Source organism: Falco naumanni, chromosome Z (assembly GCF_017639655.2).
Source record: "Falco naumanni isolate bFalNau1 chromosome Z, bFalNau1.pat, whole genome shotgun sequence".
Classification (NCBI taxonomy): Eukaryota; Metazoa; Chordata; class Aves; order Falconiformes; family Falconidae; genus Falco; species Falco naumanni.
Genome location: NC_054080.1, coordinates 84,998,905 through 85,025,633, shown reverse-complemented (window position 1 = coordinate 85,025,633; position 26,729 = coordinate 84,998,905). Strand labels below are relative to the sequence as shown.

Below are 26,729 nucleotides of genomic sequence, written 5' to 3'. Positions count from 1 at the left end.
CCCCACCGAGAGGAGTGCAGTTAGGGGAGGGAGAGCCATTATGAGCTGAATGTCTGACCAGCTCATTCCTGCCATCGCTGTTAGACGCAGGGATGTAACACCCCACCTGGTTTGGGGACAGAGCGACCAGTGTGAACACACTGTCTGCGCAGGGACACTGCCAGCTCGGAGCACTGCCCACACCACAGAAAATCAACGTAACCTTCAGCAGTGTGGGGTAAGAGATGTGGTGGGATAATGGGTGTTAAGTAGAGCAAAAGGCAATGGTCATGGTAAAAATGACTTTAATATACAATCTATCAAGTTACATTGTGCTATAAATAAAACCTGAAAAAAATATAAAAAGAAAATAAGTTTTTATAATTAATAATCCCAAATTCTTCTTCTTTTTTTTTTTTTTTCTGAACATCTCCTCTGGATAAATATAAACAAGAACGGTACCAAAAAGTATTGACAGAAACGTGGTGATCGTGAAAAAATTCTTGGTGCCATTAACTGCTAAAAGAGTTTATTTGCCTGTTTTTTTGGCAGCCTTTGGGAACTTCTTAAATTCAGCCTGTTCCTTGAAAAAAAGCTGAGCAAGGATATGATCTGCTGTTGCATGGAAGTAGTCATTCATACGGAGAGTTTCCAGCTGTGAAGAAAAAGACAATATTAAAAAAGAATAGTTATAGCTACCTGATCTATTTCACAATATTGATACTATGCAATATGAAAGTGCACCTTAAGTCCCAGGTGAAAATGAACGAATATAAAAGTATATAAATAATGACAGGTTACATGGGGCTATCAAGATCACCGGAGATGCGTGATCTTAAAGACACCCTTGCTCTGGCTCCCAGGGTATAGATTTGTTCAAGGCCTCTGAAGACCTCTCCCTTTCGGGGGTGCTCAGCTTGTAAAGACCCGCAGCCTGCCCAGTCTGCCCAAGGGCACACTCCCTTTCTTAAACACCAGCAGTGCCTCACACACAAACACGATCCGAATTCCATCTCTCTTACGCACGCATATGCACCAGCATGTCACACCCTACCACAGACCTTTTCTTTGCCTCCCCTACCTCCTGTTTCCGTGTACAGAGTTTTGATAGGTGTTGCATGCCAGCCATTCACACCAGAAGGAAATCTGTACCGCCAGTGTGCTTGACACACTCTTAGAATTTGTTTTGAAAGGTGTGTGTGCCAAAGGACTAAGCTTACATGCATGAGAAAGGCGTAAGGTTATGTACAGCTGAACACTTTTTTGCTTCCCTTGCCCGTATGAATTCTCACCTGGTTTCCTGTACTGTAGGCTAGAATCAAAAACAAATCCTCATCACATAAGCTCTTGATATAATGTTGCGTTCCAACAGGGAAAAATATGACATCTCCAATGCCAATGTTGAAGTTGGTGGTGACTCCAGAGAGAATAACTCCAGCCTGGTGCAAGTAAAGCAGTAATATTCAGCAACAACAATTTTCAGTGTATTGTTACGGGATAAATACACAGTGACGGTCCCAGCATGGCAATAAAATCACCTCACGTAGCATCAGTGCTTTCACTGAGACCCTAGTGAGAAGGTCCTAGGCAACACCCTGAGCAAGAACCTTCATTCCATCTCAATTATCTTTGCACTTCACATTTGCACTGAGGGAACCACGTATAACAAAATCCCTAAATCTTAATCCTCGCTAAATTTTATCTATTTATCTGTCCCTCATGGAGCTAAATCCGAAGTATTGCTTTTTTATTTTGTACTCCCAGAAATCAGGGGAGTGGCGATTCCTGTAATAAGCATTTTGCTGAACCACCTAACAAGGTGGACAAATTCTGCTCTTTGTACAACGCTACTTTGACTGGACAAGCTTCTACAAATGTAACTGAGATCAAAATTTTGTGTGGAGAAGGAAAATACGGGCCTTGAAAGTTTTATAATACTACTAATTGTAGAATCATTAATCAGGGCTGGGAATCAGTTATTAGGTCTGTAATTGTTTTACAGCCAAAACTCCACTGACTTGCCCCTCACTGCTGTAACAAATTACCTGTCCACAGCCGCTAATGACATAACCCATCTCATTAGCATTGAAGTGGAAATGAGGCTGCCCCAGTCCATTGCTGAATATCCGGAGAGTTGCTAAGGTAAGGGTATTTTCATGCTGAAAAGCAGAACAAAAATGCTCAGAAAACCATCCAAGTTTCTTATATCCCTGTTATACGTGACAAAGCAGCGATGAACCCACAGAAACTGCATACTACGCCTTATGTTTAAATCGGATACTACAGTATCCAATTAAAAGCACATACCTTGTTCAGCGACTCACTAAAAATTTTTTCTGTTTCATTTAGTCCGGTGTTGTTTATGCGGTAGCGAGCCCACTGGAAGACTCCTCCTGGAAAAGGATATTCTGCTGACCCTAAAACAAAGACAGCTATTAAGCATTTCCAGCAAGGTTTGTTTAACATTGCTTGTTAGTGTATTGGCCAAGTTCAAGTCATTGCTATGTACTAAACTTGAGGCCTCGAACCTTATGAGCCTCTGGCACCGAAAAGAAAGTCCATTTTGCTGATCTATCCTTCAGGCACTAGACACTGCAGTCTCCTTGACTGTATTTGTCTGTAGCCAGATAACCACAATGAAAAACTCCAACTGGATTTTTCCATCCTGTATTGCTTAAGCCAACAGGCTTAAAAGAACATGCGAACTGCCAGTATATAAATTAGCCTTAACCTTTATGGCACTGACCATGTGTCACAATATTTTGTAAAGTACTGCCAATGCAGAAGGACATTTTGCTCCAAGCACAAAGCTTTTTGTCACACACACATCTATTTCTCAGGACCTCCCTCAGCTGCATGTGGAGCTCTGGACCTGTATTTGCTTTTTATAGCTTCTCAAATAGACTATACTACTTGGAATTAAGTTTTATAACCTATCTTTATTAGGTGCTCACTGATGATTGATAGATCCAGGCTGTACAGAGGGTTTAATACAATTGCTGATAAACCGGTGAATATGGTTCAATACTGTTTATGAAGTTGTATTCGTAAAAGAAAAGGGAGGACATGATTAGGTATATGGTAAGGTATTTATTCCCTGACATTTCATGTGCTGAGCTTGAGCTGGGAAGTAGTTAGCTCATGCCCTGCTACTTACTGGCATTCTGCTCTCATACCCACTGTTGCAGATAGAAACACTAAAACCAAAAGGGTAAACTACTCTGAGGCGAGAATCAGGTTATAAGTCTTCAAAGTGCAGTAATTAGATGTATTATCAATATATTTTTCATCTCCTTAATTTATCATTTCTCTGTATACTTTTTAACTCCTGTTTCAGTGAATCGCTTACAGATCCCCTCCTCTTCCCCTCTAGAGACACAGAGAACTCTTACACACAGGATTCTCAGCTGTGTACCTTTGAGATTGTAGAAGTACTGCCATACCAGGTTGTCCGGAGACTGCACATAGGTGGCATTTTGCACAAGCTGATCTAAGTTTGATGGGAGGTTAATTGCTTGATCTTCTTTCTGTTTCTTGAAAGTTCTGATGAAGTTAACACCACCTTGTGGCTGTGGGACACACGGCGCATGTTAAATTGACAGATACACACAGCAAACTGCAGAATAAAAATTTTGCTTTGTTGAAGATCCCACCTTAGTACCTGGTGGTAGATAAACTCTGCCTTGTGGACATGCCTCATCTCTTTAATTGCCTTGCCCTGTCAATACTCTGTTTTGCTCCTTTGCTCTGCCCTTCCTCCTCGGTTACTACAGAGATTTGGAGCAGAAGGGAAACTCAATCTGTCTCCCATCAAACTGGTTCAGGGTGGGAAGGGGCCTATCACAATTCTGCGATTTGAACACGCAAATTCCTCAGACTCCACAGAAACTGTGGCCACATTCTTGCTCGTAGGACACTGCCAACCAGCCAGTTCAAATAAGATCCCTTTTAGCAAGGAGATGGACTTATCTATAGTTTCCTATGCAAACTTCTTATGCCACAGAATTCATCACGGGGCTATTGGGAAATTAGCTTTGGGCTTCACTATTTAATTTCCTTTTCCAACCTTGGAAATATGGAGGATCCTCCATGAACCAGAAATAAATATGAAGAGTGGAGGAGAAAAGGTTTCTTGGAGAGAGCATCATCATTTCTTTCTCCTTGCACATAAAGGAACACACAGCACATGGCACAGTGCTACACAAAGGACACGTGTACATCCTTCCACACTGCTGGGACTAAAGACAGCAGCTGAGGTAGGGAGGATCCTCTCTAAGAAATAGAGAACCTGGACTGCCATGTTAGTATATAGAAGACTAGATAAAGGCTGGCTGTTCCATCATACAGACCTTTAATGCTCTAGCTGCTATATCCTCTGGGGTAGAGAAAAAGGCATCATCTACATCCAGGGTCTGAAGCTCTTCATGTGTTGTAAAAAACAGCAAGAACACACAGTCTTCTGATCCTACATTCTTTACCCAATGCACAGTGTTTCTAGGGAAGAAGACCACTTGACCAGCCGTGACATTGTATGTGGTAACCACGCTGTCATCTGCACCAATTACTCCAATCCAGGCAGTACCCTGTCACATAATCACAGCTTAAGAACTGTAATGAAAGTTTCCTCATTTAATCCATATGCAGCAAATCAGTAATTCAAATAACCAGAAGGCTGTTAGGAAAAAAGAGATCCTGATGCACCCTCTAACAAGCCTTTGTGAACTTAAATCCAGAATAGAATTTTAAGTGACAAAATTTTAGAAGGTTTAAGGAATGACCATGACCAATACACATTACACATACTTAAACCATTTCTTATTAAAGAGGTTGAACTCCTATAAAGGAGTCATCTTCAACCTAAAACTGCTGGACAGAGGCCCAGGTGTTTGTGGAATGCCCTAATCCAAGGAGGATTCTCCATCCAGCTGGAGCTATTCAGTTCTGATGCTGGTCAAAATATGAATAATTGTTCTTAGATAGAAATTAAAAATAGAGATCTAAGTACCTATGCTTCCAAAGAAACATAATTTTGTTTTCAAATTAATATGCTATCTTGAATTCCTCATAGTATATAATAAATAAATAAATAAATTCTATTTATTGGTTTTGTTTTCTTTATTTTTACAGATTGGAAATCTGACACTCAGGTGAGACAGAGCAAACCTTTCAAAGAGACTTATTTGGAGGGGAAAGGGGAGAGGTATTTTGTTCAGGAAAGGGAAGACTGTATGGGAATAAGAGTCTTCCACACAGAAGAAGTTGCGAGAAAGAAAGATGATCTGAAGCTCTCCAAAGCCAATACAAAGGGAGAAATTAGGATATGTTTTTTTTCAATTAAAACCCCCATGGTTTGTGTACCAGAACGTTCTAATGGTTTGTGTGGCAAAACATGGGAGACAGCTACTTTTAGATTTTGTAATAGTTCCTTTGTTGAAAATTTTTAAAAACTGAAGAAAACTGTGAGATATGCTTTAGGTGTTCTTAACATGGATCAGTACAGGGTCAGAGGCTTTCTTAAGAACCTTAACAGTCCTTCATCTCTCTGATTCTGCAATGGTTCTCTAAATTAATTACTTTAATCTTTGTAAGCACTCGGATAAGTAAAGAAAATTATGTAACTTTCAGGTGTCTAAAGTCTCCTCTGACTTCAGTTTTCATATTTCTTTGAAAGCTACAGGTGTTTGCTACTCAGGTAACAACATTAAACAGCCTATTTCAAGCATCTTCATTTGAAAATGTTATTTCAAGCAAGAAAACTGATGTCATGCATCAATCAATGGTAATTTTGCTTTTATTACCTGTTAAAATTTGTTTATAATGTATATGTAATTATTTTTTACATATGTGCATCTTCTATATGTACATGATGCTTTAAACTGCAAAACCAATTGGGAAAGCTCAAATAATCAGATAATACCTGTAGCAGGTAGCCGTGTTCATTGGCATTAAAGTGCCAGTGGGGAGCCCGAAGCCCTTTGCTTTTGATCCGTAAGGTTCCAAAAGTCATTTTGGAGCGATGGTTATTGATACTTTTGCCAAATTCCATTTCTTCATCACTTTGATATTCATTTGCATCCTTCCTGAATCTCGCCCACTGAATTTCGCCACCTGGGTACACATGTACCTGTAAAGTCAGTGAGAGTGGAGAATTGAGTTAATTGTGGACAGTGGTGACCAAACAATCCAAAAATATTTCAGAAAATTATTGGTCTGCGCAATACTGAAAGTACCTATTCCTTTCCTCAGTGAAGATTCTCTCTGTATGTTCTTTAGTCACTTTTCACAATCATTTATATACTTTCTCATGTCATGATGTAATAGTATTGTTTCTACAAGCGAGAGCTAAAGAGTGACATCAAGAACAATATTATCTGCTCCTCCTCTTTTTACATGATTCTGGACATTGGTTTGGGAAATCAGTGGCATATATGCTTAAACTTTTAGATTAAAATAGTTTAGAACACTTCCCAAGTAAGGCATTTTCCTGAATTTCCATGGTTGCAAACTATTTGCCCCTGAAACTATTCCTTTCCCAGTATTTCTACCACCTCCAGAACATGTTTTGTACTTGAAAGAATCACTGAGGAAGGTCATATTAAAAGGGTTGCTCTCCTCTTAAACACTTTTGTTTCCATTCTTAAAAACATCTTCTGTTTGAAAATTAATGACATAGTTTGATTTAACATGAAAACATGCCAAAATGGCTGTTGTCAGTTTAAACTGCCCTACTACCTAATTGATCCTTTTCCCTCTTTTGCTGAAAAGCAGAAATTAATCAGGAATTTTTTTACATATATAAAGACAGATTTAGAAGATGGAGTATGTCTTCAGAGTTTGCTCAAAGGATAAGTTTCTGTGACTATCAATACACCTAAAAAAACCCTACATAGTTCCTAGGGGCTTCATTACATTGCCAATTAATTCAATTTAGCTCACTGAAACAAGATCATGCAACTAATTTTTTTCTTGCAACATCACAATTTGTTTAAATTCAGTCCTAAGAACGAAAAGGTTAGTGTGCTACTCAGCTTACATTAAAATTTGATCTTTCTGAGTTTGTTTCTCAGAATTTCATACTCTGTAATTTCAGAATCACACATAAAATGGTTGCCTTCTCTTGCCAGCCTAATTTGTTGGAGCAATTATTTAGCTCTCCAAGAGGCACTCCAGGGATCTATAGCACTTCCAACATCTGCTATGAACTGGAGTGAAATGCTGTCAGGAAGTTTGTGTCTCTCTCCATGGATTATAAAAGAAGCCTGAACAACAGATTTAGAGTGATCACCTAATCTTAAAAAATAGTTAGGTGAAATGAGTTCACTAAACTTCTATATACAATGCTAGAATATTATTGCACAAGATGAACAATTTACCTTTGATTTCCCCAGGTGATTCATGAACTGGAAACTGATATCCACATTTTTTTCATCTGGTTTGGGGGAAGATGCACCATCATCTTTAACATCTGTCTCTTTCATAAAGACCGGGTTGTTTACATAGACCAAGGACAGGGCCAGCACTCCTATTGCAGTGGTGATAACACAGGCCAATAGACAAACTAGAAAGGTTTTCATCAGGGACCAGCTGCCCTTTCTTTCCTGAAATTAATAAAAACAAACAAACAAACCCAACCCCCCCCAAAAAAAGAAAGCTTTATTGGATTTAACACACAGGAGAAATTTTGTGATTGTTCTTTTGTAATCAAAACTTCAGAAACACAGGTACAACCAAAGTACTAAGCCCAGCACAGGGAAAACTTACAGCGTATGCTATCGGATTGTTGCTGTCCGTTTGTTATTTCAACAAGTAAAAGCACATCTTCATTATCCTGGGGTCTTACAAACTCTTAAACATTTTTTTTCTGTTGCCGTTTCTAATTTATATCACAAAACACTGAAGACCTGCAGTGTCAACTCATGGCAAGCTTTCATGTCTGGGGCAGAAATTCTGCCACTGCTTTATGGCACATCTCACAGGGCCCCAGCTCCATGGCAGTGGAGAAGATGCTCTAGGCATCATTTCTTCACGGAAAATTTCCTTTGTGGACATTCAGACTTCTGGAGAAGGGTGAAGGAGAAGCAGCTGGGCATGCAGAAGCACACAAGCTCTTTATAGAAGGCCAAGGCACTTCTGGCACCATGAACCATCACTTTGATGAGGATTTTCAGTGTTTCCTATCCCTTAACCTTTTTTGCTGCTGGAGTTGCAGCTTCAGATGAATAAAGACTGCATTATCTGCCCCAAAACTCTACTGATTCTGCATGCACAGCTTGATCTACCTTTAAAGGCCTGATTTTTCAGACACTGAGTGCTTGAAAATGAGCTATGAATGTTGATTTCTTAAGCTAGACAATCAGAAATGAAAAAAAAAAAAATAGATTACTTGCTAATTTTAACAAAATTACCTTTTTCATAAATCTATTTGGCAAAAGCTCTTTACAAATACATTTCACTTGCCAGCAGAGAAATGCTCAAAATATCACCCTATACTATTTGGTAATAATATTTTCTTCTGTTTAAATGACTCCCTTTTTAAAGCTTGTGTTCAATCAAATATCACAACAGCAGCACTCAGACCACAGTCTCATCAGAGCTCAAGGCTTTATAGTTAAATGCATTTAAAATCCCCATTTTCCAGATGTGAAGGACCTTTAATTTACAGCATTTTCACAGTAGTGGCACCAAATGAATAATTATTTTTAAAGTCAAAAGAATTCTGTACATATTACATAATAATAACTCACATAGAACACTCAACCTCAGCACAACTGTGGGGAGTGAGTTATGTTGTAAGAAAATCACAAGCCTTGGATTATTTCCAGCCAAGAAGCGGCACTGTGTTGACTGCAAACAAATGTAACAGCTTATGAGCGATATTCCAGCCCTTATTGCATGAAGTTAATTCAAATCCCAAGAAGCAAAAACTTTAATGGGAAAATTACAGAGAATTACTTTTCTCAAGGGCAAAAAAAAAAAAAGAAAATATGAAACAGTACTCTAATATGTAACTCAGTAGAGATATTAAACATTACCACAAGATGAGCTTTTAAGTAGGTCTTTCTGTTAAAATCAATGGGGAATTCTCCAAAGATAATTACTTTGCCCAATAGTTAGAGGATAAAGAATTTAGTTATTAACTTAAGCGGGGCCAGGGAATTATGTCTCACAGTTCAGATCCTAGCTAGTGCACATGGAGCTATGCACTTCAGGACCTCTGAAACTGAAGCCCTTTACAGCTGTTACGTTCTTCAGGACCTTCTGAATAGTATAGGATTAGGTCGTATTACAAAATAAGTGTTTAATCTTCAGACTGACTGCATTAACAATGTTTTGATAGCATTGTAAAAGAAAATTACCGGTACCTCTTTGTTTGGCCACTCTTTTCCTTTTGAAGAACTTTGTATGTTCTCTCCATGCATTTCAAATGCCTGGTTATCCATTTAGTAAAACTGAAATAGATTGGTCCACAGAAGACAAGAAGAACATTAAAACAAAAGGATATTAATTCCGATATGTGCTCAGTTATGTTACAGAGTCCAGGGAAGTGACTCATCTTCTTCTGCATAGTAACATGAATGGCATTTAGTTCAGTTCATTGTGCAGAAATATGGTGCAATACAAATAACTCTTCTTCACTAAACTAAAACAGAAAGGTCAGACAAGTTCCACATTCAGATTTAACGTTATTCATGTATCACATGAACCCTAAGACACGACATGACAATGAGACAGTCTGAACCATAAAATATTTGGAGGGGAATTAAAAAAAAAGCGAGGCTCATCTACTTCCTTTACCTATGCTAAGGACCTAACACATTTACATTACAGTTTTGCCTGGTTGTGTAATCTACTTTTACAACCACAAAAACGGTTGAGGTTCCAGAACTGCTTTGGCAACCCATTTCCCTGCTTACATATTATTATTTTTAAAAAGGTCTTCCTAAGCCTAAATCACTCCTGCTGCAACAGAACTGTTAAGACTTTACCCCCCCGCAACGGAACTAAACTACACAGAAAATGTCCCACTAAGTGAGACCGATAGTACAGCCAGGCTGGTATTTTCTGTCTGGCAGGACTTTAGAAAATGACAAGGGAGAGCATAGCCTGGCCACTATGTCCAGGTTACACCTTTCATACCTCACACATCCACATAACTGTTGGATGAGAGCTGCTAGAGGGAACAGCTCCTTCCCTTTAGATTTCATTTTATGGAAAATTCCATGATTTTGTCTTTTCTGAACCTGCTGATACTCCCTGACCTCCTAAGTTTACTGCTTGCAGGTCAAACCAAAGAGAACTTCTCAGTCCTAAATAGATCTCCTGCTAGCTCCTTTAAGGCCCCCTATGTTTCTATACCGTAGGATTTGAGCAACATCAAACACACGCTCCCCCCTCCAAGCTGAAGGTCCAAGGCCTTTTAGTCCCTCCCTATTAGGCAGCTCTTCTATCTCCACAACTGTTTCAATGTTCTCTAACTCCACAGCCTTAAGAAAATAAACAGCAATAGACTTCATTGTTAACAGCTCTCCGAGCACTGATGTCTACCCATCTTTACAATTCCCTAAAAATAATTTAATATAGACTATTATTCCTCATTTTAAGGCACACAAGTGTTAAATGTTGCTACCCAGTTGTAAAAAAGAAACTAGGTTTGTGTAATACACAGCATATGTAATGACCTTTCTCTCTCCTGCTTCGCCCACCCTCCATTTCCTTGATATATTTCATGTTTGATATGTGCTACTGAACTTCTAGGAAACTGAGGTGAAGCCGATTCCCCTATAATTCTTTGGTACCATTTGGCTGACTTGTCGTTAAAAAGTAAGACCATTATAGGACTGCACTGAATTCTAAATGTTACTGAAAATGTGAAGATGGCTTCAGCCATTTCTCCAAGAGTTTAGTGTTAATGCTGGTAGGTGTAGTCCACTGAACGCGGGGAGCTTGTGTAAGACCTATCAGTCACATGTTCCCTGCCATAATCTGAGCTTTCTCTACCACCCATTGCTGCTGATGTGTGTTTTAAGTAAACACCTTTCCTGACATCATGTATCACCTTGTAGGGAGGTCATGGGCCAAATTTTCCTTGGTTCTCCCTTATATCAATAAGGTTCCTATCATTTACTAGCATTAAACAATAAGGAACTTCAGGGTTATTTTACTGTCTTTGAAAGCTCTTTCTCCTTATTTCTCATTTTTGTGCTTTGGACTTTCCAAAAAGCACAAAAGCCCAAGATGACTCATCTTTAGGGACAAATCTAGCTATTTCCATTATGCTTCCTGGAAGACCATTGAGGGCTGCAAGACTTATTACATTTATTTTCACTGTTCCATATTAGGATATCCTGCAACTATGTCTTCAATATATGTATTTTTATGAACTGCTAAACTCCTGAGCACCTTTTTCCTAGACTTTTTTCATAGGATTTTGCAAACAGATCTTTGAATTTCTTGTAGTTGCTTTTTTTCTGTTCTTCCTCTTTTCTGTCTAAAAATCTTGAAAACCTTTTAAGAAAATTCTTGTATTAATCTTCACCTTCTATATCAAAACCTGACGCCACCCTAGTCTAAAAATACCCTGGATACTGTGTATTCAGTTGATTATCCCCAATATATATTTGGTTAACTAGTATCTATGCCTTCAAGGCAAATTATTCCGTCACTTGTTTACAAAAATGTTCTTTCCATCTTTATCCTCCTTGGTTTGGTGATCTTGGTGGTAGGTCCTCAACATAACAGTACCCTGGCTTTTTTCTCCTTTATTATCAAAAAGATACCTCTAACAGATTATGTCCCTCTAGATTCTAAGCTTCACTACAAAGGTAACTATTCATAGAGAAACGTGTCTTCCTTCCCGTTTTCTTCAGAAGCCACCTCCACTTTTTTTCTGTATTAATTCATTAACAAATGAAACACTCCACCATGTAAACATTTACATTGCCTAAATCACAACTTTATATAGAACCTTGTACATTCCTCCATTTAGTTTCCATACAGTCTGAACTAATATAGACATCTTAAAATTAAGCAGACATTCACTATCCTGTTTTCCGTATTGCTTCAATCCTTTTTATAAAAAGTCTACACCCATGGTTACTATCCCTCTGGTCATCCTTCCACTGATAACACTTACACTCTTCTGTCATCAGTCCCCATAATTCTAGTTTAAAGCCTTCCTTCCCAAGTTAGCAAGTCTAAACTTAAAGCAGCACTTATATTTCCTTATGAGATAAAGCCATTTCTACTCAGCAGTCTTTTCTGTTCTGGAAGAGCTGTGAAAGCTCAGCCATTTAAATTGGCAACAGCAGGATCAGGTCAATTAAAATTAATGAAAGGTTTTTCTTGTTTCCCTTTCAGCAGCAATTGTCTCTGCACATTAAGAGACCCATCAACTATAAAGTTGAGCAAATATTTTGAGTAACAACACAAAAATTAAAAACCACGGTAGATCACAGAATCCATGATCAACAAGAAAGAAAATACACATCATGATTTTCAAGGGTTTAACAAGTCCAGATATTTATATATATGTGAGAATCCATAAGCAACTCTTGGAAAACAAATACAACTGCTCTGGCAGCATCAGAGTCACATAGGAAAAGAATTGATTGGTTGACAATGAGCAACTGTAGGGTTTGTAGGTTTTCAGGTCCTCCTTTTGAGAATAAAACAGGTATAAACTCTAGCCAAATTAACCCTCTGTTGGCAGAGCTGTTAGCCTTCATGCTATCCAGAGCATGAAATTAAGTTTTCTTACATCAGCACTTTTTTGTATCAGTGTGAATACAGTGATGCAGAGAGATTTCCTAATACAAAAGAACTGTTACAAAGGAAAAGATAACTGCAGCATATAGTGATTACATTTCAAGATCAGTATCACAAGGGACTCTGTCATTAAGCCTTTAAAGGGCTAAAATTCCCAAGACAAAAATCCCATCTAATTTCCTCCCACCATGCTAAGTCACAGTCTTACCCCGGACAGGATCTTCACAGGATTCAAGAGCACAATACTCGTCTTCATCAAAGCCTTTACTTCCCTCAGCTCCGTTTTACTGATATATATACACTGTAATTCAGGAAGTGCCCTCCTCATAAAAATTTCCTGTATATGCAAATACATAGGATCACAAATACTTGTGTACATCCTTAGCAAACAGCTCTTTCCTATATAGTCTTGCTACTTTATTTATTTCCTCCAAACCCTGGCCTCTCTGGCTGCCCTTTTGTTTTTCCCACTATCACTACAGAAGACTAGATCAATAAATTTCCTTTTCTCTGACCTAGTCTCAAGAGCAAGAACACCACTGACATCTTAAATATGGCAATTACTTTTGTTTAGTACTTGATTTCCATATTCTGTTGTTTTTCCTGAGTGGCAACTTCTTTATCCTAGCTTATAAGCAAACTAAATTCCAGCTATAATTGTAAGAACTGATCAGTGTAGACAACAAAAAAGTTACTTTTTTCTATTGATAAGGATCAAATACCTCTTTAAAATACTCTTTAATGGCCATAAAAATCTTGATCTCATTAAAAAAATATTTTTATGTGAAAACAGGTGTCTCCCTTACTGAATAATGGTGGGCTTTTTTAATCATTTGATTCTATTCTTACTGGGATTTCTATTGTTTACAGTAAGAAATTGTGCCACTAACTTGCTTAGTTTCACACGCTTAAGGTACTTTTATCTTGTGTAGTACAGCACCTCACACAGGGGACCTTATTCATGATCAAAGCCTTTCATACCTGGCCCACAAAAGTTAGTAAATAGGAATATTTAATATCAACAGTACTTTTCATTGTACCTAGGTCTGTGTGCTATGAAAAAAAAAAAAAAAAAAGTTGGTCCTGTGCCAAATTCTCCAAAGTGCATTAAACTGATAAAGCAGAAATATCTGGAGGCTAATAACAACAACTCCAAAGAATGAGGAATCTCACAAGTAGGGATAGGTATGAGGATTCTCCAAGCAAGAATTAATAAAAAAGACTTCCTAAATAGCAAACAAACCCTGCCCTACCATCAAGAGAAGCTCTAAGGTAGAAGGGGGTGCTTGACATTTGTCCTGTGCACCCTTGCAAGCAGGATACAAAGGGAGTGTGGTATAACCTCTAAGTACTCTCACAGGGCACCAAGCCTTAGCTTTGAGTCCGCCTCGCTTGCGCTCCCAGCGCCCCAAGGAGTACCTATACACCTAGATGCATAAATCTGCTTTTCTACTGTGAGCTATAAAGGCACAAACTGCCTTCAGGAACAGGATGATGGCTTTAAGCAGTGTCACACTACTTGTGCTGAGCGTTTGAGGTATGCTCAAAATGATGCAGCTTACATACTACGTGTAAGCACCTACACATAGCATCCAGAGTAGCGCAAAAGTAGAGTAAATTCATTGTGATCCATACACAAACATGTATGACATCAGGAAAACCACCTCATCTTTCTTTGCACATCTGAATTCTTTTAATAAAATGACCTTTGGCAAACAGGTAGTGGCTTAATGCAGATACCCACAGTATCAGTGGATTTGTACGTTCATGTCTCAGCAATGAAATGTGTTATAAAAAGTTTCTACAAGGAAGTTTTCTAGGAGTGATTTTAATTTCTATATTCTGATCTAGTGCAGCATTTAAGAAAGGCCAATAACATCTGCCTGAAAACACTATCATGTATCACTTATGACCTACGTAGTCTCATGATATCATGACAGCCATAAAATGAAGTCATCTATTACTCTAGCTCTACTTACTAATTCTTAATAGGAAGATGCGAGAAATACATAGGTAATCTTTCTACTTTTTCTTCTGGTTTCGTTTCTCAGAATCAGTACATGCTCAGGTACCTGCTTTCTCATGTACATACATAAACACGCAGATTAAAAGGAAAGAGTTCACTAGAAAGGCATGTCGCCATACATTTTGTTTACTGACAGCACAAAATGCTAGGATACATTATGTAAGCCTCAGAAGAGGTGCAAAAGGCTCCTTTCAAAATGTTTGTCAATATATTTCAATTCACAACTCAAGTTACTACTTACAGCTTTTCTCTTTGCCTCTCAGTTTGCTGTTGGCAAATGGCATAAGTCCTAGTCCTCTCTCCCATGCAGAAGTTCCAGTGCTTATCAGTGGCCTTCACAAGCTAATTCTATTCAATTATGCTGGGGGGCAAAAAAAAAAATGAAATCTATTCCTTCTCTGCCTATTTAGGCCCACTGAAGGATTTGATATGCTCTAAAGCCAAGAACAAAACAAAGAAAATGGAAGGGTGATTAGGACTTCCCAGTAACAGTGACAACTAGCTCTGAATCAGCTCAGCTGAAACTTTCCATGCCCCTAAACAAGGGCCTTCTCTCCTCAAAGAACCAGGCTTCACTGGGGTGTGAAAGGAGGACAATTCAAAAAGACTTCAGATGCTTTTTGATACAATATATTTGGTAAGTTTGTGGTCATGGAACCAGGAGCATACAATTACATCAACTCAAGTCCTGTTAGAAAGAACAGCACTGAAAATATTATGTAATTATTTTATTGCTAAACCTCACTGCTTAACTTTACACATGATGTTGAGCTTCCCCTGTTTCTAACAGGCCATGTAATAAGTGATGAGTGAATTGGCCAAATAATTTTTTATAAATTCTTATAAACACACAGATTCTTCCATTAAAATGTTGGCATTATTTTAATTAAATTATCCTTAAAAAGTGGTATATCTTGTCACATTGTTAGATCCTGTTGGCAGCACTAATACTCAATTATGCTTTGTAGTAATTACTAAAAAGAACAAATATGTACAGAAATAGTGAATACAACATTTCTGAGAACATGCACTGGTTCAGCCTTCAAAAAAATTCTGACTAGTGGTCAGGCTGACAAGTTATTTAAATTATACAATATTAAAACACTTCTAGGTATCAGCTTCACAGATTTTTATTTTTTGTTTATCTTCATGATCATCAGTCTTCTCTCACTGGTTACTGTTATCTTCAACAAGACTTTTCCGATGTGACAAATGGTGTAAAACCCTAGATTAGGAAAAATGAAGACTTCAAGAACAGTGTATACATTACTATATATATTTAAGACAAAAGGATAATGATTTCTCATAGTTTAACAGTTTGAATGGTAATATAGACAGTTTACATCTCTAACTGTACCATTTAATTGGTTGTAGAGATTATAAAATACATCAAAATGTTTTTTAAAAAGAAAATACTTTTTGCAACTGAAATGTTAAATGTGTCTTCTCAAATACAGGTGCTCAAACACACAGCTACTATTAAATTATTACAAAATGGGTACTTAACACAGGATATGAAACTGCAAAACTTAACGTCATGAAATAGCAGATCAATACTGAAAGTCACTGTATTTTTTTCAATTCAAAAATCCTTTAAAATGTTTTACTTTTACATTACAGTATAGAACTATACTGCAACACAGTTTTGTTGAAACATATGTCCTACATAATAAACTCATTTTCCATTCTGCCTTTTCTCAAACTTATTTCTTTAGTTATTTATAACTGCTTAGTAGGACTCTGCTGATTCCATTAATAAAATCTGTTTTATAGCAATTATTTTCTCACTGTAGTGAAAAAGACAATATTTTGTCCTGCATTAAAATAATCAGACTTGGAGTAGTATGTAAAGTCTATGTGTAGCAATACTTAATCTATTGAGTAGTAGTAATTAATCTATTGATACAAATGAAATACAAATGCTTACTTAGAGTATGTCTCTGCAACTATCCACTAGCTATTTCTCTGCTCCATGAACTACCATGTTTTTAATTAGTCATTACTGTCTTATTCTTAATAAACTTTTCAGATCACATGACAGCTTTTAGCTAATTGATCATTCCTTTTCTGCACTTTCTGAAAACATTGAAAAGCCAGGAAAAACAATCGTCACTTACTTCTGAATAGAATTAGTAAGAGGGATTATCTCACTGTCACACAGTTTTAATACAGCCTCTGCTGTTTCAGAAAGCTTAAAAAAACCAAAAAAAATTGTTAATGGAGGGAAGGAAGAATGGCTGAATATGCCAGAAAACAGGAATCTTTTATAGCACATTCCATTGGAAAGGATTGCCAACAACTTTATAGCATCATAAAGGAAATAAGCTTGGGAGAAATCTCAGGAGGTGGGCTCCTGCTCAAAGCAGGGGAAGCTACAAGGTTACAGCAGGTTGCTCAGGGCTTTTATCCAGTCACATCTCGAAAATCTGCAAGGTCATAGACTGCACAACCTCTCTCTAACAACTTGCTCCACTGCTTGGCTATCTGCAGGGTGAAAAAGTTTATCCCAATATCCAGTGTGAACCTCCTGTTTCAATTCATCCCCATTCCTCATCCTTCTACTGTGCCCCACTATAAAGACCTGGCTCCATTTTCTTGATACCTTCCTCAAAGGCGCAGGAAGACACCAATTAGATCCCCCCAAACTTCCTCTCCACCAGCCTGAACAAGGCCAGCTCCCTCAGCCCCCCACCCCAGACAAGTGTTGTAGCCCCCAACCATCTAGGTACCCCTCTACCAGCTTCCTGACATCTCTCCTAAGTGAGGGGCCTAAACCTGGATGCAGCATTAGAGATGTGGTTTAGGAAGTGCTGGGGGATACAGAGGGACAGACAAGCATTTCTCTTGATGTGTTGCCTGTGCTCCTTCCTGTCTATATAGCCTGGGCCCTGCTGTTCCTCTTCGCTGCCAGGGCACATAGATGGCTCATATTCAGCTTGTACCTACCAAGACCCATTTCATTTCATGAAAATGCCTATTTTATGGGCATTTTCAACAGAACAGTTAGGCAGTGCCCAGCCTGCATTACTGCCATGGTTTCTTTCTTCCCAGGTATGAGTTCTTGCATTTGCCCCTGTGGAATTTTGTAAGGTTCCTGTTGGCCCATTCCCTGAGCCTGCCTGATCCAGGTATATATGGAGCAATTTCATTCACTACCAAGCCTAGGACACAGGGTTTGAGAACCGTATGCAAGCAACACTCTGAAAAAGGTAAACAGTGAGGGTAAAAGTCTATGAAATAATTTTGAAACAAAAGTGCCACAAAAATATCAACTCACTGATGCCAAAGGAGACAAGGATTTTGATGCATTGCCCCTGAAATAATTGACGTGGATATTACCAGAAGGTAACTTTTTCCAAGCACAGCTGTTGCTAGAGCAGCGGAGAGCAAGCCTGCTCTCTCCGGGCAGGACTGCCTGAGATGTCGCCATCTCCTGGTGCTGCTTTCTGCAGCAGGGCCCAGGCCACTGGAGTTACCGCCCTGCCAGGCAGTGCCCCAAAAAAAGCAGCCGCCGCAGCGAGCGGGAGCGCTAAGCCTCCAGCAAGGCAGAGGGGATGCAGGGCACTGCAGTCACGAACATATTCTGATGCAGACTGGATTGAATCTGCTGCCAGTATTCTATGAAGACGGAAACTAAAGTCTATAAAAGAACTAACAGTTTTTCCCAGAAATTTACACAACCATTGTGACAAGATATGACATAAGGAAACTGACTACTCACTTTCTCAGACTCTTTCTTTTGTTCAGCAGTTTCATTCTGGCTTAAACTTCCCTGAATTGCTTGAAGTTTAAACAACATTAGCTTCAAAGCTTCAAGGGGCCTGTGATGATGATCTCCAGAAAAAGTATTTTCCTAAACCAAAATGCAAAGAGTTTGTTGATCTTGCAGTGCACATAAAATATTAACAACTTCTGAAGTTTCCCTGAAACAAATTTGAAAACTGATTTCTGAGTGTTTCCTTCTACCAGTTCTTCAAAGGTCTATTTATAAATTGTGTATGTATGAGGTTTATTTATAAATTGTACATGTATGATGCTACACTGGTCGTCTTAATTTATGCCACAGTACGGTCAGTGAAGTCCCTGTAAATACACAAATGGTTAGGAAGGCCTGAAGCAACACAGAAAGGCCTCAGCCCTGGCTTGTGTGAAATAATTCAAGAATATTAAGACTGTCAGTCCCTGTAATGCTATGACAGCAGTACTGGAACATGTTTCAACATTTCATGACTGACAGAGCAAGTAAGCTTCCTTAATGATAAGCATAGATTTATTCATAAGATTAGCATCTATATGGTATCTGCTCATTCTATAATCAAAAAAGCAAATTAACTCAAGGTGAACAAAAATTTGTGGATAATTTAGAGATGCTTGTGTCCAGAAACATCTGATGATCTAGCAAAACCAAGAGAACGGGAAGCATGAAGAATGAAATACAGTTAAGTACCATGCATCAGACAGAATAATTTGAATTACTCATGCACAACCTTGGGTTCTGGATCAATGAACTCCTTCAGGAAACAGAAGGATGTACCACAGTGGAAGAACTTAAAGGGTGCTGCTCTGTTTACTAACAAGATAGGAAAACAGAATCTTAGAGCAGTTAAGATCCAAGGACAACAGGGCAGAAAGTAAATATACCAGCACATAAATGAATAGTATGCCTTTTAACTAGAATACTGGGTTCCGTGCTCATGTCCCTAGCTGAGAAAAGGATAAAGGGTTCATATAATCAAAATTAAAGACTGAACAATATTAAGACTGTCAGGAAGGTGTTTAATATGTAAGAATGGGAATAAAATTATGAATAATCAGAAGAGTAAATTCAATCCACAATCCAATTCCAGTGCAAGAGCATAAATAAGAAGAAATATATTATTTAACTTACCTCTTGAACGTGACTCATACCTAACAGTACATCAGCCAGGCTATGAAATTAGTAGTATTTAATACATCAATAACAAAAGGAATGTCTTCTTTTACTCAAGGCAGGGAAATTATTATTTAAACAAAACATGAAGTGTACAAGCCAACCTATTACTAAACAAAGCATTTTATAGTTAGATCCTTTCTTAATCATAATTGTGACCAAAGGTTAGATTATAGGATTTAACAACTATGAACTCATCATGCTCAAGTACGACTAAACTATTTCAGTTAGACTTTCTACTTCATACATTATAGAAGAAGAAAAACCAATTTACAGGTACTCCCCCTTCTAATATTTACCAGTCTTATATTTTGGGCATTCAGAAATACATACTCACTTTTACTGACCTTACTTTTGTCATGTAAGCAGTCTTCCAAGAATTTGTGTATGATATCTGCCTTGGGGAATGGTAGAGCATCCTCCGCATCCTCACAGCACACAGGCACTGATGGTTTGCTAAACCAACATTAAACATGCAATGGAGAATAACAACAGGCTTATAAACTAAAATAATTGATTTAGGATACAGTCATTATGATGAAACCAGATATACTGCATCACTGCAACACCAAAGGGGCACTGAGTAGTCTTGTCAGCACTTTGGTGTATGTCAGAGAAACTTGTAAATATTTGTTCCAGCTTTGCCAGTATAATCAAAACATGGGTAGCCATAAACATCAACAAAAAATGCAAGGTAAGGACTTCTTAGCTATAATTTATTACACATGGGTGTTCTTCTTACACTTGGTACTCCTCCACTAACACTCTGGTGGCTAGCAGGAGGTTAGATTATTAGCCTCTCTCTCAACAGGAGCATGAGTAGTACCACTTCTGTTACCACATGCAAGAATGCTACATTTGACACTCTTGCCTGTTAAATATTGCCAAAATTAACCAATAGTTCAAAATCTTCTGAGGTAAAGGGAAGCCAAGAGACAACACCCAGAACCACATATACCTAAGTTGCTTCTTCAAAACCATAGGAAATTCTAGTATTTATTTTTAGCACTTTTGATCCTGTGAAATAACCTCTCAGCTCTTGGGATAACCAGAATTTCACTCCCAAGACCCCACTGCTTTTTTCAAACAAGGGACTTCCCACTATTAACTTGTTTTTCATAAATTATTAATCATAAACTAGTAAATATGTCAATTTAAGTTCCATGAAATAATTTTTCTCTTGAAACAAGTATTTCTTACATATCATCAATATACAAAGATGTTACTAAAAGGCAACAATAAGTAATATTGATAGCCCTCCTTGCAAGTCAGTGAAAAAGGGAAAGCAGTGCCCCAATCCCCTGACCTTGAAATAGCAAACATTTAGCACTAGCAAGAAATCTAATAGTCAATCTTTTATGTACATGCCACAGCACAGTTACTTATAATCTATATACAAAAGCAATTAAATACATTATGCATTTTCACAAACAAATTAGTCCAAAATCTTTATTGACTTACAAAGCACCTGGAACATTTTCCCATGTCATCTCTGCTCCTAGTATATCTGTTGTAGGATTACCATCATTTTTCAGATTATCTGACAAATCTTCAGTTGAACCCTCCAGACCTCTGTTGACCTTCAAGGTAAGTAGATCAAGCTGGTCCTCTAAAAAAAAAAAAAAAAAAAAAAAACAACCACAAGGACGAAATGTATCCAACCCTCTTCAAGGGCATTATTTCCCTATTTTAATTTGATGTGATACTCAAAGGAAATTACTACAAATCAGTTAGCAGTAAAAATATTTTACAGAGAGTACAGCATCAATACAACTCCTTTGGTCTGGCACATAAATCCTCAGTACCAAATGGGACGTGCAAGGTTCTAGCCAGTACATATTTAAAGTAGTCAAATGTTTTTGGTTTTTTTTTTTTTTTTTTCTAACTTACACAAACTAAGTATCATATGCAGCATTCAAGATTAATGTTTTTATGTGCTTTCATGCTATAGAAAATATAATCAATATTAATTCGCAATACAATGTTAAATATTGCTTATTAATACTGTAAGTTCTCAGGTTAGTTTTCTTACTATTTTTGTACAGGTTTTTCTAAGAGCTGATTTTACAGACACTTGGGAGAGAAACCACACAACATATACATGCAAATCACATACACATACACAATCACATATGGGTCGAACATTTAAAAATAGGTTGAGACAAGCACTCAAAGTGACAGACACATTCTCACATTTTTTTATACCTAGCCTATTCATGATCAGTAAAATTTTCTGTGTGAAGAAAAAAAAAGATACAACCCTGGATGTAAAGTTCATCATGCATACACATTAGGAAGGTATTTGCAGATATTTGCATATCTGACATTTTGTTGCTTTGAATTCACAAAAAACCCAACATTTTAACTTAGTTTTAATATATAACCTCTTGGAAAATGGGGAGACCAGTATTTATGCTTTGCGTAACAAAAAAATTATTTTTCTTTTTAAATGAATGAACTTGGAAATGAAGGTAATTAACACTTTGAAATGTTAATCTTTCATATCAAAGCAAGTCTTGCTGATATTTCATAATACAAAGATGGTGCTTCACCACAGGACAGCCTTCTGGCTTCAGAAGAGCAATGGTCTGCTGCAAATAGTAGCTACATGAGAAAGGAAAGTCTCCACATAAACTGAAGGCACTAGATAACCTAAATATATGGGTTACAAAGACCTCCTGCTGACTGCATAAAGTAGAGAAAAAGATTGGTAAAAAATAACATTTATTGTGCAATGTGACAGGTTCATTTACACTATGTTTAGGAATCTCTTTCCCCCAGGGTTACAATTCATGTAATTTAATGCTTGAAATTCTATTAAAAGTATTTATGGAATTAATGTCATTATCTTGCATTAAGATACTAAATATGCCGCAGCAACAAATACTTTGCTGTAAAAGTAATGCTTAAATATTGATTTATAGATGAAAACTAAACAGTATAAAAGCTGTTTAACTTGGTCAGCTACTAGTAAGTGCTTCAAGGGATTTGTCAGAGATGGAAGTGAATAAATCTAGTGTACAGTGCAGTCAGACCAACATAGCTAGTGTTGATTTAAAAAAAAAATCTTTATATGCGTACCCTCAAAATTAAAACATAAATACGAAATATAGTTACCTCTAAATGGCTTTTTAGTATGTCTTGAAAATGAGTTATCAGATGGGAAGCACGCATCTGGACTGTCACAGTTGCAACTTCCTTCTACTTTGTTATCACTTCTCAGATCCAGGCAAGCATTTTGCTCAAAAAAATTAGAACAGTCTTTATCTACAGAGTGTCTTTTTCTCAGTATCTCAAAAGCTTGTGGAGAGGAAGCTTTGCCTTGTATATTAGAACTTTGACCATCGCTTTCTTTGGTTGATCCAGAAAAAAGGCTGTAACTCTTAAGCCAGACTGGGTAATGAAAATTGGCAACGCTACTTATCTCAGATACACTTAAGTCAGACTTCTGACTGGTAAGCCACCTTGGATAATTCTTAGAAGTGTTAGATTTCTCTGCAAAAGACAAGAGTCTCAAACTTCCTTTAGAGGAGACAGAACTGCACCTATCCGGTGCAGGCACATTGTGTTTCTTTTTGCTGAAGTCTTTTTGTGGATTCTGGTGAGCAACAGCTTTCTCATTCTCCTGGAGACTGAAACCACTTGCAGTATCAAGTAACGAGGTTTGACAAGGGCAGAAAGATGTTTTAAGGGACCATCTGTTCCACTCACTACTTTGATGCTCTGATTTAAGAAGATTGTGTTGGACAAAGGGCAGTGATCCATCTGCTGGAAATGCTAACAGATCATCTGTCGCAAGACTAATCGAGTCTGGGTCACACTCACTCTGCCTTCTAGAGGGTGAGGCAAGAAAACCCAATCCCACATGCTGATTAAAATCATCCAATTCTGAAAAACAAAGATATTTTACATGACTTGCTATACTTCAAGCTTACGAGGACACATTTGTAAGATCTAACATGAAGTAATAGTTAAAAGCTGAAATATATTCTTTACCATGGGGTACTGAATTACAGTTCTTAAAAGAACAGTTCCATTTCTAATCAGGATCTTGATAGGAACCTTACCTATCAAAAGTTACCCCTCCTTTCATAGTACATTTACAACTTTGAATATTTTCTTTAACTTTTTGAGAAACAAGAAGTCAACATTATACAGTCCATTTTTAGTTTCACATTCAGAACTATGTATTTTGCAGATACATCCTTAGTATTTCAGACCTAGTAGCGATGCTTCCTCCACACAGTAATGTCAGGGATGGCCTTTCCCATACTGAAACTGAGCACATTTACTAGAGAAAAAGGTGGCTAAAAGCAGCAGCTTGCAAGGCAAGTAGCCAGATAATGGCCCTACAGACGCATTTTGTGATTCTACAGAAATTTACATGCTTGACAGTTTTTCAGGGAAGAGTTATAGTATTAAATCCTTTTTTTTAACAGAAGCTATGAAGCTCTTTGATTCACAAAAAATAGGTTTGCCTCAACTAGTACCTGGAAGTGAGGGGTTTTTTTCCCTCACTTCCACTGTAATATACAGATTTCAGTTACTGATATTAAAGACTACTGTAAGATACAAAACATACAGCTAATAAAAAACCATATAAAATAGACTAGGTAATACATGAATGGAGCTAATAAGACTTCTGCAAAGAACAGGGAAATTTCAGCGTAAAATGTGAGGAGATGACACGTTTCACAGAACAGTTTCTCATTTTTAGTGATAATCAGAATCCTTATTTTTGTTTGGGAGATCAGTTAAACATAACTAGAAGGTGGTTTGTACTGAAAAAATATAATCCAAAAGCTAAACACTGCTAAAAAACTGCAGTCTTGATAAAAGAAAGAAAAGTGTGAAACTAGAGGAAGGTTATAGGTTAAAAAAAAAAAAAAAAGGTCCTGAATAATACAATATGCTACCATAGCTATCCATGCCAATGCAACCCAAGAAAGCATCCTTTTTCAGGTATGAAGTGTGCCTGTACTTAGGACTTTGTTATTTTAGATGTAACGACCAAAGCATTTCCATTATAAATTAGCTCAAGCACAGTTATCTACTCAAAAGTTCATATAATCAATTAAGTCTTTATTCAAGCTAACTAATAGTAACAAAAGCCAATTCAAACCCATAAATGTTACCCAGCTGTGTGAGACTTCAGGCCCAAAAGTACATCTCATAAAAATCCATGGATAAGAGGCAAATATTGCTCTAAGACAGAGCCCCGTTTAAGGGAACTCCCTCAAATAATTAGATTCTGATGTTACTTACTCTGGAAACTGATTCCCTGCCCCCCAGGATTCAGGTTTAAGCTATGATTTACACTGTCTTTAGTATATATGCACACACAGAAAACACAACTTGTATCCCATACTCTGTAATTTGTTACTGCATGTATGAGCACAGTCATGAATTCTTACCAATCCACCAAGCACTTACAAAAAAGCATTATACAGAGACTGACAAATATTGCTAGTTATAACCAAGCACCACTTACTGTACTACCATAAAGACTTGCATGCAGTTGTGCAGGGACTATTCCTTCAACAAAACACACCTGGTGCAAGATTAGGAGTTGCAATACCATGGGCAGTGAAAACAAACCAAAAGAACAGAATGGCAAACACCAAAACTTATGAAACAACATATTTGCAGAGACATACCATGTTTTCCTTTGGTACAATGCTTCAAAAACTTAACTTGTTTGGGAGTGTTTTGACATATGCAGATTTTTCCAGTGCTTATTTCTGAAGATGTGAGACTTAAATCAAAATCTTCAATATATGCCTCCAAAGCCTCAGAAGCAGAGCTGTAAAGCTTGCCCTTGTAGTGGATCAAGGTGTTTGAGTACGGAGTATTGCTGTCGGTGCTATAGTTTGTTAAAAGAGAAGATACTGTTGAATCAGGAGAGCAGACGCCGCTTTCTTTTATTGAGCTTGTCATGGCTTTTATCCAGGTTTCTGCTAGAATCTTTACTCATTTTTTTATGAATCTAAATGGAAAAAGAAACAAAAGTGCAAGTGATCGTCTGCACTAAAATGTCATCTCACAAACTGTAATATACTAAGGATTTTTTAACTTTTGTTCTGTAATTCTTATGTTCCTAAAAATTACTGTTTAGCTATTCAAATTGCTGTTTTTCAAATAAATTTGTCATACACACATACCACCCCTGGAATCCTCAGCAAAAGTGTTCACAGACAAAAAGACAAGTAGCTTAGCATAAAACCCCTAAACAACTCCATGTCACAAGAGCAGGAAGGCATCACCCTTGCTGGTATCTGTATACAAGTGGAATGGGTACATACAGCAAAAAATTTTACAAGCCTTGTGGGAGCACTTACAATTGTCTTGTCTATGCAATTTATAGTCAACTGAATCCAAGCTGCCTTTGTAACCCCACGATCTGTAAATTGAAGAGCTGGAAGCACAGACTGGTTCCAAAGGCTGTAATCGGGATGGCCAAGATCACTGAAAGAAACCTAACGGTTCACTTCACCCCTGTAGGTAAAATACCATTTGAAAAACTTGTTAAGGTGTTAAAGAAACAGGTGCTGTAACAAGGAATAACGATTAATAACTTTGTTATATCCAGTACCGCACACATACAAGGATCATCATGCAATGGCAACATAAAGATTTATATGAAAAAAGCACAGTGAGGGTTAACTCTTCCAGGCCGAGCGGTGTTCCCCGGGAAGCCGAGCTGGGCACCGGCCCAGGGGCCTCCCGGGCCCCATTCTCACACAGCACCCGGCGGGCCCGCGCGGGCAAGGCCCGGCCCCGGCAGGCACCCCCCAACCTCCTTCCCCTCAGAAAGGCCGCCTAAAGAAGCACGGCCACTTCGCTACGCCAAAAGGGTACACCAACCAAACCCGCCAGCCCTACCCCGGGCACCCCCGACCCACACCAGCCGCCCCTGCAAGCTTCCCCGCGCAGCGCTTTTGAAGAGACCGCGTCCCTGTACAAAATGGCGACGCGCAGGCGCAGTGGCGGCCGGCGCGGCGCGAGCGGGACTACAGCTCCCGGCATGCC

The 26,729-nt window shown here is 38.0% G+C and overlaps 2 protein-coding genes across 5 annotated transcripts; both read right to left on the bottom strand.

Annotated features, from left to right (window-relative positions):
- Window positions 1–267: 267 nt before the first annotated feature.
- LOC121081612 lies at window positions 268–13,409 on the bottom strand. Its single transcript, XM_040580799.1, has 10 exons — window positions 12,953–13,409; window positions 9,342–9,428; window positions 7,353–7,577; window positions 5,897–6,103; window positions 4,329–4,562; window positions 3,395–3,548; window positions 2,287–2,396; window positions 2,025–2,138; window positions 1,272–1,418; window positions 268–634 (listed from the first exon to the last, which is right to left on the bottom strand). Exons 2-10 carry the CDS (start codon window positions 9,417–9,419, stop codon window positions 509–511), a joined length of 1,395 nt encoding a protein of 464 aa, XP_040436733.1. The 5' UTR covers window positions 9,420–9,428; window positions 12,953–13,409; the 3' UTR covers window positions 268–508.
- A 1,975-nt stretch (window positions 13,410–15,384) lies between these two features.
- Window positions 15,385–26,655, bottom strand: CZH18orf54 (chromosome Z C18orf54 homolog). Of its 4 annotated transcripts, none has more exons than XM_040580576.1 (9): window positions 26,603–26,655; window positions 26,039–26,195; window positions 25,358–25,686; window positions 22,818–23,588; window positions 21,162–21,309; window positions 20,048–20,156; window positions 18,492–18,623; window positions 16,888–16,961; window positions 15,385–15,995 (listed from the first exon to the last, which is right to left on the bottom strand). In XM_040580576.1, exons 3-9 carry the CDS (start codon window positions 25,635–25,637, stop codon window positions 15,938–15,940), a joined length of 1,572 nt encoding a protein of 523 aa, XP_040436510.1. In that variant the 5' UTR covers window positions 25,638–25,686; window positions 26,039–26,195; window positions 26,603–26,655; the 3' UTR covers window positions 15,385–15,937. The 4 variants fall into 4 exon arrangements, with proteins under 4 accessions (XP_040436510.1, XP_040436511.1, XP_040436513.1 ...); XM_040580577.1 differs by having other exon boundaries at window positions 26,583–26,650; XM_040580578.1 differs by having other exon boundaries at window positions 15,885–16,016.
- Between the last annotated feature and the right edge of the window lie 74 nt (window positions 26,656–26,729).

Bases quoted from the DNA above. Each gene is read 5' to 3' on its own strand.
- LOC121081612 (XM_040580799.1), bottom strand. From the start codon at position 9,419: ATGGATAACCAGGCATTTGAAATGCATGGAGAGAACATACAAAGTTCT. The intron at 2,397-3,394 runs GTACACAGCTGA...TCTTTGTTTTAG, and splicing joins GTACTTCTACAATCTCAAAG to GGTCAGCAGAATATCCTTTT. The intron at 2,139-2,286 runs GTATGTGCTTTT...TCTGCTTTTCAG, and splicing joins TTAGTGAGTCGCTGAACAAG to CATGAAAATACCCTTACCTT.
- CZH18orf54 (XM_040580576.1), bottom strand. From the start codon at position 25,637: ATGACAAGCTCAATAAAAGAAAGCGGCGTCTGCTCTCCTGATTCAACA. The intron at 20,157-21,161 runs GTAAGTCAATAA...ATGTTGGTTTAG, and splicing joins GAAAATGTTCCAGGTGCTTT to CAAACCATCAGTGCCTGTGT. The intron at 15,996-16,887 runs GTAAGTGACGAT...TTCCTAATCTAG, and splicing joins CTTACTAATTCTATTCAGAA to GGTTTTACACCATTTGTCAC.